Genomic DNA, 12610 nt, shown 5'->3' with positions numbered 1-12610 from the left:
AACTTGTTCTGTAGTCCAAGCTGGTCTCAAACTCATAGATTCACCTGCCTCTGCCTCCTGTGTATGAGATTAAAAGGTATGTGCTACAGCAAGCCAGCAAAACTACGTATAGCATGAGACCATGATCACCAGGTTCAGCTCTTGCTCTCTTCTCTGGTAATTCTAGTAACAACAACCATACATTGTTCCCATCTCAGTGCCTTTCTGCACACCTTTGTCTAGCCTTCCTTTTACCCTTACTTCTCTTTCATTCATACCACCCAGATTGCCCTCCTGCTGTCCAATTTTCCTCAGTCGGCCATGAGTTTGTTGGGAATAGACAGTATGAAATAAATAGCTCCATTAATGTTTAATGTTTTAGATGCAGTAATCATTTGTCTCTCCAAACACCTTTCCTCCATTGATCTTGTATGTTATAGTCCTTCAAGATGGAAATAGATAAAAGAATCATTTGTTTTTCTGTATTCTGTTTAGTGTTGAAATTCCATCCAAGCTCTGTCCTCATCTCTGAGCTATATCCTATCTGCCTCTTCAAGCACACACGCATGCACTCATACACACACACATCACAAACCATTTTTGTCAGATGCTGACCAACTAGGGAAACAAATGCTGTTTCTGGTCTCTTAGAAAGTGATTTAATTTTTCTTCTCCTTCTTCCTCCTCCTCTTCTTCTGTTCTGGTTTATAGACATGGATTTACCTTAATCTCCTTTCTTTCAAGAACTCCTAGAAGTTTTTGATAAGACCAAGCAACTCCTTGGTCTTGATCCTGAACAGTGTAGACTGCATTATACATAGTTGCATTGTTCTGAAGTGAGATTGGCCAGCTGTGTTCATTACCATGTCTAGCTGTCATCTGAAAGCTGCTGCCAGATGACATCATAACATAAACAGAGATTATACAACAGAACAAGGCCAAGCGGAATATTAAAAGTGTGTTACTCAATAGAGAGAAAGAGGCCAACCAGAGTAATAAAATTGTTTGAGTAGACAGTGCCGTTTTCCAGGCGAGCACTGTCTATGAATATGTTCTGTGAGTTGGCATCATTAGTGAAAGGCTTGGTTCTGAAATACTAGTCTATTTTCTTCAAAGTGCTATCGGTTTTGCTTTGTTTTAAGAAAAAGAATGTTCTTGGCCTGTACATATTTGTAAGTTTGCCACAATCCTATAACGTAGTACTTTAAACAAGATATGGGAGTTAGAAATTTTCCAAGTGGTTTATTTGAGCCACAGAACATGTCTTAAGTTCTTAGCTACTCTTATGATAAATGCCTGTGCAAGCCTAAAAACCTTTTAAACTGTTAAAACTATGCACTTGGAAGCCAGAGGAGATGGTGCACTGGGGATGCAGAGGCAGGCGGATATCTGAAAGTCTGAGACCAACCTGGTCAACAAAGTGATTTCCAGGATAACCAGGGATATGAAGAGAGATTCTATCTCAAGAGACAGAGACAGATATATACACACACATACATTCACTGCAGAGAATACAACATCCTTCTGTGGCAAATTAAGCAGAAAAGCTAATGACAATATTTGCAAAATAAAATTGAATACATGTTTAAAAATTGCCACATTTTCCCTTATGAATCCATTTTACCCTTAGGGCAGGAAAACATTATTTGAAAGGTGTGTGTGTGTGTGTGTGTAAGTTATAAGGAGTTTTAATTTTACATATGGCTCAGTTATAAATAAATTAAGCTAAACCCAAAGGCAAATGCCAGGCCAGCCAGATGGCTCAGTGAATAGGACACTTGCTGATTAGCCCAGTGACCTGAATTCTGTCCCTGGGACGCATGTAAAGAACTGAACCCTGCATGTTGTCCTTGGTCTGTGTGTTTGTGTGTGTGTGTGTGTGTGTGTGTGTGTGTGTGTGTGTGTGTGTGTGTGTATACACATACTAAATAATTAATGTGTTTAAAATTCCATAATTTTTCACTTAAGTGAAAATCTTATAAGTGACCAGTTGATTTGAATTTCACTAACTTCTTTGATTAGAGTCCAGCATTTGAAAACTAGAATATATGGCTATGATAAAGGAAGGGCCCTTTGTCAGCCTACTATATCAGTTTTCCAAGTCAATTTGGAAGATGGAGAAACATCTATTCCCAATTTGTTTTTTTAACAAAATATAACTCCTACTTTTTTCTAATAATTTTCTATTTTTCTACTCTTTGTCCAGGACTTAAAGCATAAGGGCTATGGAGATGACTTGGTAAAGTTCTGTCCCACAAACATAGGACCTGTGTTCAGATCCCCACCACCCACATAAAAAAATTGAACACAACAGCATACATCTGTAATCCCAGCACTAGGGAAGCAGAGACAGATGAAATTTAGGAGCTGCTGGCCTCCAGTCTAGTTCTAGGTTCAGTGAGAGACCCGTTCTCAAAAGAAAGAAAAGGAGAGTGTCTTAGTCACTGTTCTGTGAAGAGACACCATGACCATGGCAAGTCTTACAAAAGAAAGCATTTAATTGGAGGCTTGCTTACAGCTTCAGAGGGAGAGTCTGTTAACATGGCAGGGAGTCTGGTGGTAAGTATGGAGCCAGGACGGTAGCTGAGAGCTATGCCCTGACCCACAAACAGAGAGAGTGAGCTTGGTTTGGCGTTGTAAAGCCTCTAAGCCTACCACAGGGACACACTTCCTCCAACAAGGCCACATCTCCTAATCCTTCTAATGTCAAAGAGCTCTCCTCCATGACTAAGATTTATTCAAACCACAGCAGAGTAACTAAAGAAGACACTCGGTGTCAACCTCTGATAACCTACACATACATCTACACATACAGACACCATACACACAGAGAGAATGTATTTGTTTTTAATTAAAACAACAGATTTCAGATAGGTATAGTAGCATACACCTGTAATCCCAATGCTGGGGAGTTAAAAAGGAACATGAGTTCAAACCCAGCCTAGGGTACATAGGGAGACCTTACCTCCAAATAATAAACCTATGCATTTTAAATGTTGTCTGTTACAAGATGGACTTTGTATCTCTAAACTATTCTTCCTATTTTACAATCAATACAGAAAATGAAATACACACTCAGAATATTAACTACACCAAAGATCATAAATAATAGACAATAGTATAGAAAAATAATTAATTTCTTCCTCCTGTGTATCATTTATATACACTTTATATTATAACTGTTAGAAAAAGAAAGTCTTGGGTTGTGTTGCTTACCATCCTGTAATTCCTGACCAGGCATTCAAGGTCATCATTGACTACATGAGTCTGGGCTGTGTGAGACCTTTTCTAGACCCCTCCCCCAAATAGAGGAAGAAAGTTGTCTTCTTCACACCTGTTTTCTCATCTTTAAGACCATCTTACCTTTAACAGTTCTGTCCCTCATGCTTGCAAATCTAGTTTTAAGATTGTATTATCTTAATCAGTTTAAAGAGAAATAGAAAATAAATTGTCCAGAGCCTTCAGTTATAGTTCCTGCCTTTGGTTCCTTAGGTTTGAGAGCACAGGAGTAGAGGCTGACAGGACTTTTCCCAGATGATTTCCTCTACAGAGTCACTTCTCTAGGCTTCCTTCATACATAAGGCTAGGTTTGTAACTAGGTTGAGAACCTTAAAAAAAGGACACCTACAGCGGAGCAGACAGTCTGTGCCCATGTAGGAAAAATGAAACAAGCTGGATATCACCAAAATGGTTTTTCAGTGAATTCATTATTATGATTGGCCCCACATAGTATGAGTTCTTTTAAATGTCTTTATTATTTTTCTTCAAAATTATCCTTTCTGGAAAAAGCAGCCAAAATTACTGTTCTTGAAGGTAAAGTGATTACATTAATAAGACACACTAATTTTCTGTGTTTGCATTAAACAAAGCATTTAGAAACACATTAATCCATGTTTAACATTGAAAGCTAGAGAAAAAAAAAGAGCCAGCTGTCCTCAGTCTTCGTTATCTGCCTTTAGCCCTGACAGCCGCAGCCGGAAGGGGCAAACTGGATGTGTGCCGTCTGCTTTTGGAGCAAGGAGCAGCAGTGGCCCAGCCAAACCGCAGAGGAGCAGTGCCTTTATTCAGCACTGTTCGCCAAGGCCATTGGCAGGTAAGTAGGGTGCTGCTTCCAGCCCTCGGTTAAGACTGAGTTCCAGGTGGAAACTTGTGATGCAAAGAAAAGCCACACTGGGTTTCTCAGCAGTTACCAGGCTTGAGGACATGGGCCTTGTTACTAATGTTCCACTCAATTGAGAATGTAAGAAAATAACACTCTCCCAATTAGGTGCTATGTACTTTTAATCCAAGCACTCAGGAGGCAGATGCAGGCTAATCTCTGTGAGTTCAAGACCAGCCTAGTCTACATAGTGAGTTCCAGGACAACCAGGGTAACATAGACAGACCCTGTCTCAATAAAAAGGGAGTTGGAGGAGAAATTAACACTCAAAAGCATCGTTGTGAGCTAGATTGGTTTGCCCTGGTCATGGAACTATCTGCCAGTTGACTGGGAGGTCTCGTCTCAGCAGACCCTTTCAAACCAGTTACTCACAGATGTTTGAGACTGGCTGGAAGAATACTCACTATGTGCAAACTCTAGTTACTTGATCCTTCCAAAGGTTTGGACTCTAGAGAAACCATTAATTTATACACTAGGATGGAAAAAGAAAGGACACTGATAATGATCTTTGAAGGTACTTGAGTAGAAAAAAAAGGCTCTAGAAGCCAAACAGTGCTTAACAAAAGACACTGCTGTTACCAGAAGCACTTTATTGTAGTCAATTCAAGGGGCAAATGTGTATTGCTGCTGCAGGCTTGTAGCCTCCAGAGATTAATAAAATGGAACTGACTTGGGAAGTTACTTAAGGTAGAACTTCCATTTGGTTTAGACCACATCTTGACTTGTCTTTTTTTTTTCTAACTTAATGTCTTAGTCACATGTTCATTCATCTATCTCTAAGAGAGTTAAGATAGCAAATCACATGCCGTTAGGATTGTACAGAAGGTCATAAGGAGGTTGCTACAGTAGAAAGCTACTTATAGGGTGAACTCACCTCTGCAGCAAGGACTAGTCCATACTGTAGGAGACGGCATGCATGTGTCACCTCAGCAGATCTCCTTACAACAACCACCTTTGTCTGCCCTTGCAGATTGTTGATCTTTTACTGACACATGGAGCTGATGTCAACATGGCAGACAAGCAGGGTCGTACTCCTCTGATGATGGCTGCTTCTGAAGGCCATCTAGGAACCGTGGACTTCCTACTGGCACAAGGTAAGCCCCGAGAGACGGAGAATAGAGCCTGTAAAAATCCACTTAACTCCAGACGCTTGCTAGCAATGAGACCCTCTTTGGAGAATTAGGATATTGCTATTAAGCTTTCTTAACAAATTCCTTGTGGCACTTTCCAACATACTCACACCCTTGGTATAAGGGAAACTGTGCTTTTTCTCTACAGGTGCACAATGGTAAATTATTTTAGCCTCCTGGTGATTGCTCTAAGCTCAGCCACCTATGCAGTAGTGGCGTCACAGACTGCCATATAGAAAAGGGCTCATCACTAGTAGCACTGCAGCACCATCTAGTGGAGTCTTGGATTTGACTCAAGAAGTAGGTAGAAAGGCAATTGAAACTATGACATCATTCCAGTTAGCCTTCGCTGTTAGTAAATCCACCTTAAATATATATAATTATCCAAATGCAGATGCACGTTCCTTTAAGGGAACCAGCCTTCTAAAGAATTGTGCCCAGACCTGATCAACCAAAGATAGTTGAATAGGAAGACTGGCTTCTCCTAAGAGACTTACTGTGGCTTTAGCTCTGTCTTTTCAAGAAAGATTTGTTTGCACAACCTGAGACTCAAAGGTGGCTATAATCAAGAATTGCACCTGCAGGCTACAGTGTATCCCTTGCCTCCATGGTACAAGTTGCCAAACAAGTCTGACTTCATATCTACCTTCATTTCTGCTGGAGGAGGGAGGGGAGCAGCACTCAGAGGGAACAGACCTAGGTTCTTAAGACATGGCACAAAGAACAAACTAGATCCAGTAGACACTCATTAGGCATGGATGACAGGTTTGTTCTCCCTTACCCATGGTCTTTGAACCTTTTGTATTTTCTTTAGGTTTTCTGTGTTTTGTTTTTCACTTAAGTGAGTTATCACTAAGTAAGTTTAAACTACATTATTTGTAGAACATTGTAGAATAGGAACTCTCAAGTGGTTTTAATTTTTTAAGTAATCTATAATTTAGAGGCTGATAATGTAGTATAGCTGGCTGAGTGCTTGCCTAGCATACACAAGGCTCCAGGTTCAGTCCCAGTCCCACAAACACTGGACTTGCACACCTATAGTCACAGCACTCAGCAGAGGGTGATGTGACTCAGACAGGCCTTGAACTCACTGTGTAACCCAAACTACCCTTAAACTCATGATTTTCCTGCTTACTCCTACCTGTCTTGGGGATTACTGGTATATGTCACCATGGCCAGCCAGGGCCAATCTTAAAATGAAAAAAAAAAAAAAACTAGAAGTAAAAGCTATTTTTCAATAGCACATATACCTTAAATATCAGCATTCCTTTCAGCTACAAACTTTTGTGTCCTCAGTCCTGTTAAAACAGGACTCTCGCTTTCTCTTTTAGGTGCCTCCATTGCCCTGATGGACAAAGAAGGATTGACAGCCCTCAGCTGGGCTTGTCTGAAGGGCCATCTCTCAGTAGTACGCTCTCTAGTGGATAATGGAGCTGCTACAGACCATGCAGACAAGAATGGCCGTACCCCACTGGACCTGGCAGCTTTCTATGGTGATGCTGAGGTGGTAAGTACCTTTAAACAGGCCTCAAGAGAGAAAGGATAGGTGTACTATCCATCAACAACACTGTCTAGGATCAATTGTGAAGTACTGTTTTGATAGTTCTAACATAGACTTTTCAGAGGACAGGACTATCCAAAACATTATTTAAAAGCAAGAATATTACTATGGCGTTAGATAGATAGATAGTCTGGTTCAGACAAGCAGCTTGAAAGGGGCAAGCTGTATCCACTGTGCCTGCTAACTGCCTTGCTTGTTCCTTTCCTAGGTCCAGTTCCTGGTGGATCATGGGGCCATGATTGAGCATGTTGACTACAGTGGAATGCGTCCTCTGGATAGGGCAGTGGGTTGCAGGAATACATCTGTTGTAGTAACTCTACTGAAGAAAGGAGCCAAAATAGGTAAGAGAAAGAGAGATGATATTGACCATCTGTGCCCAGGGGCCAGTGGTCTGGCTTTCCTGGGTGTATTTTTGGAGTGAATGTATATAGTTCTCCCTCTGCCCTAGTCCAATTACTGCCCAAGTGAACGAAAGGCTACTGGCCCAGAGAGAATACCATCTGAGCCATAGCCAGAAAACCCTGTATCCAGAGTCCCGTGACTCTCTGCCCTGCCCTTTGTAGCTTTAGCCAGGAGGCTGCGCTGAGCTTATGCACATCTCCGTGCTGCCTGTGCACTAGCCCCACCCTGTGAGCATCCTGGCTCCCTGCAGCGCCACCAGCCTGTGCTTTCCTTCTCGCTCCTGCTTCACTCTCCAGCCCCTGCTGCTCTCCCAGCTGCTCCCCACCCACACTGTAGACAGGTTTGCTGATGTGCTGGCTTTTGCTGCCTGCCTCTCACTGCTGCTTTTCCTTCTTTTTTGTTTTTTCTTTTTTTTTCACCTTCATCCATTTTTTTTTCCTTTCCTACAACTTTTTGTTTTCTCCTTTCTTTGAAGGTTGTCAGACGTTACCGAGTCGCCCACGAGGTATATTCCACCGCTGTCAGCATCAGGCGTGGTCTGATGGCTTGGTCAGCTTTGCCCTCCCCTCTTTGATTTAGCCTGCATGAGTTCCCTACACCTCTAATCTTTTAATTTATTTCACCTTAAAAGAAGATTTTTTTAATGACTGTTGCAGAGAATAACTTGAACTTTTTGATAACTAACCCTGAAAAGCTTAGTTGGTAAATAATTCAGTCATCTGTAAACTAACCAATTTAACTTTATTCTTTTTTTTGTGAGTGAATTAGTCTTCTTAATGTTTGTTTCATATCTATTGACATTAGAATTATGCCCCTGGTTCCAAGTGAGTCCCAGGGAGTCAGTCCTACTTGGTACTTAGCTCTAAGGGAGCCTTTAGAGTACTTAAGGAGGTTCCCGTTTACAGAGTGCACACTTCAAAATTGAGTCTATGTGGGAGTTTTCCATCTCAGACAGAAAATAAACTATTCTTTTTTGGCTCTTTCTAATCTTGTAGTAACCATTAATATAACCCCCTTCTTCCAACTTCCTGATTTAAAATAATTTCAAACTAAGCCATCATATGCTCATGTGTACCACACAGGTATTACTGCTCTCCTGTGGCACAAGCTTGGACACTTCAGATATTCTTATTTTAAGGTGAATACAAACAAATCAAATGCAGCTTCTTGGCAATGGGAGTCACTAAAATACTCCCAGGTCTAAAAAATGAGGTACTTATTATGGAGCAAGTTGTTCTCTCAGCAGAAATTCCCCAGGATATTTTTTCCACCCAGCTTCCTACCACCTTACATTGTATGAGTTCTTTACCCATCATGCATCCTGTACACTACAGGTCCAGCCACATGGGCGATGGCCACCTCCAAACCAGACATCATGATCATCCTGTTGAGCAAGCTGATGGAAGAGGGGGACATGTTTTATAAGGTGAGGGCGGAGGGACTACTTTTTACACTAGAATCTTGAAGGCTTTCAAGTTTTCATTCTTTTCTGTGGAGGCAAAGGTAGAACCCTTCCCTGGTCCCAGGCTCCCGGGTCCTGAGTTTTTTCTTTCCTAATATGAGAGCAAAAGCATTCCTGCTTTAGCCACACGCTACAGCTCAGGGCAGGGTTTCTCAAGTGAGGGACTCTTAGGGCAATTGAAAGAAAACTTATATAATATTGGTATTTTCCAGTTTCATTGATCTTAATTTATAGATATATAGTAGCACATTCCTGTCAACCCAGCACTGGAGGTGGGCGGAGGAGAATATCAGGAACTTAAGGTCCTCTTTGTTTATAGAACGAGTTTGAAGGCAGCCTGGGGGGGGAGTTCATAGAAATAGCATTTTTAATAAGATAAGCTGATTATTATGCATTTCCTTAAAGTCACTCCCTGGATGACAGTCTTTAAGAAATGGGTATCCTTAATAAACACTTGGCCAGAAAGAAATTCTTAAGGTATTCCATGTCAGTCTCTTCACAGTGTTTCAGTTCACTGGATTATCGATGAAGGTAAATAACTACAACCCAGTTTTTAGCAGCAGACATTCTTGAGATATTACAGATCTAAAAGTTAATAAAATTATTGTACAGCTCTTTGTTTTATAAATATCAAGGTCCTAAGCAGAATTCTAGTTCCTACGCATCCTTAGAATACATCATGATTATCATAGCTTTTGGGAAGCTTGAGCCTTGATCCAAACTTAATCATATAAAATCATATAAATTCAAAGATCTTTATTACTGTAGGGGGTCGTATTTATGGCCGTTTATGTCATCTCAAGAATATAAGCCTTGGCACAATGTAACTTCTGCTATCCCAGGGCAAGGATTCTTGGCTCCTAATGTAAATAGGCACTTCCATAACTCTCCCTTGGAATATTCTACACTTCTGATTAAAAGATGATGAAAGGTAAAGAACTGATCCTACCTGGAGATGTAGCTCTACAGAGGAAGAATCCAGGTGACAGCAGGAGTGACTACCTGGAACTTTCTGCATTTTATATACAGCCTTCCAGAAGCAAAGTATAAAAGCAGTTCAAAGTTTCTGCAGAGAATTCCAAAGTTGGTCAGATTTATTTCATCTTGGGGGAATGGTCTACAACGTGAGAATCACAAATTCCAAGCTTTTCTTCTTGTCTGCCACCTTACCTCCTGCCTGATCACAAATACCATGAATTGACACCGTTTTCTACCATTATGTTAGAGAAGCCTCAGATAGGCCATTCTAGGTCCTGCATGCTTCCTGAGGAAGAGAATTATCTCTTCTATGGGACAGCAAGGTAGAACATCAAAGAGAAGTCACATAAGCCAAAACCTAGGGAGACGCTATCACTCTGGAGTATTGGGACCAGGAAGTTTTATGTGTCCCAAGTAGAACTGTTCAAGAAAAGAAGGAACTTCCCAGTGAGCAAGGTCAGTCCTTGAGTGTGCATTTGCCAAGATTTTGTTTCTCTGGCTTGTGATTTTTAGATGTCCCTTCAACCTTCCCATTCTCACCACCAAGGGACTTTAACCTTTAAGAGCAGGCAGGAACTAGGGACAAGATGTCCTCAGTCACTCAGCAAACCAACATTGTGCTCTTCATTTGTACCCCATTAGAAAGGTAAAGTAAAGGAAGCTGCCCAGCGCTACCAGTATGCTCTGAAGAAATTCCCTAGAGAAGGGTTTGGTGAGGACTTGAAAACCTTCCGGGAGCTAAAAGTGTCTCTCCTCCTCAACCTCTCTCGATGTCGCAGGAAAATGAACGTAAGTCCTTCTAATCCCCACTCTTTCTGCAGTGCTGGAAATTGAAAGTTCCTGCCACTTACTACCTTATTACTAGGCCCTGAAATCCTCTCGCCCCATTTGGAACCTGGTTGTCCTTCACAGAACACTGACATTTGCACATTGAAATAAATCCACAACAAATACAAATTTCTCAAGCTGTAGAAAAGTTGAGTCTCTGTGAACAGTTTGTGGCATTCTGAAGTATCATAATCCCTGGAGTGACTGAAACACTGTCATCTCCACACACACCCTCCAGCCATTCTCACCAGAGTTTCAGCTGTATTTAGATCGAGACTTCATCTTTCTTGTGTACTCCCTAGTCAGGTGCCAAAAAGTGGGATTAAGCCTCAGAACTGTGGGCTTCAAGGTGATTTCTCAGGTGACTCTTGACCTTTTCACCTCTCCCCTTGCCTCTGTGTCCCAGTGTGTCACACCCCTTCTTGCTTGGATGAAATCTTAGCATTCCTTCCAGCCCTCTATCACACCCCCCACCCCACCCCCAGTTGTCCTTGGCTCCTCCAGATTCTTTGCAGGTATAGTTTCTGCCAGTGCTTCTTTGTCATGCAGACACTCCTGAGCTGAGAAAAATCTCAGACACTGGAAGTGCTTACAATCACAACAGAGTCACTGACAACCACTGGAGGTTTCACAATCCCTCAGGAGATAGAAGTCATCCAAACCAAGCAAGACGTTTTAATCAGTTAGCGATTCAAGAGTAACCTTTCTAGAAGGAAGGTTCTGGCTGCAGTGGGAAAGGATCTGCTCTCAAAGAAAGTCCCAGAAAGACTTATGTCTATCACTTGTGCATCATTGAGTCCAGCCCTGCAGCCTGACAGTGAAAGAGCCCTGGGATAGACTTAGCCATCTCAGAGGACAGACACAGTTCGGCCTTCAGAGGCAGAAAGGAGTGGGCATGAGGACAAGATACGCTTGGGTGGAGGTGGAAGTGTGGGAGGGATTTGGGGCACGATAGTAAAGTCCTGCCTGAGGTTCTCATGTGAACAATGGAATCCATCCCAGGGGTCTTTGTGGCCCTCCCCTGAAAATGAAGCAAAGCTTAGTAGCAGGTGCCAGTCTTCTGGCTTCTTTTCTTCCTAGCAGTTAATTGGCTTTTAAAAATATGCTTTGGATATATAGCTCAGTCATAAGGTTCTTGCTTAACATGCACAAGACCCCCCCCCCATGTAGATCTATAGCCAAGGATGAAGAGTTGTTCTACTCTCCTAGTCTTAGAAACAATGGATCTCTCAAATAAGTAAAGGGAAAGGTAGGAAACAAGAGGGATAGAAAGCAGTCCTTACCATGTCCCCACAAAACTAGTAATTACCTCCTATGAGCCGACACTATATGAGGCACCAGAAGTCCCTGCACTTCAGTAGACAATTTCTTATGAGTAGCCCTTGCCTGTGTCCCAGGACCTGCCTTCCACCCTGTTCTCTGCCTTAGGAACTATGAATATAATCCTGCTCTACTATGATTCTGATATTTAAAGAAGAGAAAATCCTAAGCCAAATATGGTGTCATGTATCTGTAATGCCTGAACTTTTGAGGCAGAAGCAGAAAGATTAGGCTAGCCTGGGGTATATGCAAGACTATGTCTCAAAAAATAAAGCCACCCCCAGGGAAAACTAAAACCTTTCACTTTAACTTAGTATTTAATATCTTAAAAACCACAGGTGTTGCCTGTTCAATATTATATGTTTCAGACCCTATTCCTGGGGGTTGTCATGGTAACACCAGTAGCTCTGAGACTGAGTTTCTCCAGGATGTCTCCAGGACAACACAACCAGTCACACTCAGAGTCTACTTGATTCTTTATCTATTTTTTAAATTGTGAATGTTTCCTAAGTAAGGAATCAAATAGAAGGAACAAGCCAGAGAAGTATCTGAAATATGAAGAATATTCATGTAGTATGGGGACCTACTATATGTCTGGTATATATAGCACTTTAATGTTGTATTATGCTTAACCTTACCACTGAAACTGTGGCTGTAAAGAATGTTCAACTGACTTGAGTTAGAATAGCCCAGAGAACTGAGCCTGGCTGGCCAACATCCCCAGCCCTCTCGGCTCCAGTCAGTGCTCTCTGCCTTTACCCAGACCTATCTCCTGGAGTACATTCTCAGTG

General features: G+C 41.8%; 1 protein-coding gene across 3 annotated transcripts in view; it reads left to right on the top strand.

Moving 5' to 3' along the window:
- Positions 1-12610, top strand: part of Tanc2 (tetratricopeptide repeat, ankyrin repeat and coiled-coil containing 2) — a 347779-nt gene that overhangs the window by 330436 nt on the left and 4733 nt on the right. For all 3 annotated transcript variants that reach the window (XM_052195688.1, XM_052195690.1, XM_052195689.1), the window contains 6 exons: positions 3939-4072; positions 5109-5232; positions 6600-6775; positions 7038-7170; positions 8566-8657; positions 10314-10460. In XM_052195688.1, coding sequence (XP_052051648.1) covers positions 3939-4072; positions 5109-5232; positions 6600-6775; positions 7038-7170; positions 8566-8657; positions 10314-10460 — 806 coding nt within the window. The remainder of the gene's footprint in view (positions 1-3938; positions 4073-5108; positions 5233-6599; positions 6776-7037; positions 7171-8565; positions 8658-10313; positions 10461-12610) is intronic.

This window comes from Apodemus sylvaticus, chromosome 10 (genome assembly GCF_947179515.1).
Source record: "Apodemus sylvaticus chromosome 10, mApoSyl1.1, whole genome shotgun sequence".
NCBI lineage: Eukaryota > Metazoa > Chordata > Mammalia > Rodentia > Muridae > Apodemus > Apodemus sylvaticus.
The sequence above is the reverse complement of the archived record's forward strand: the minus strand, read 5'-3'. Positions and strand labels throughout refer to the sequence as shown.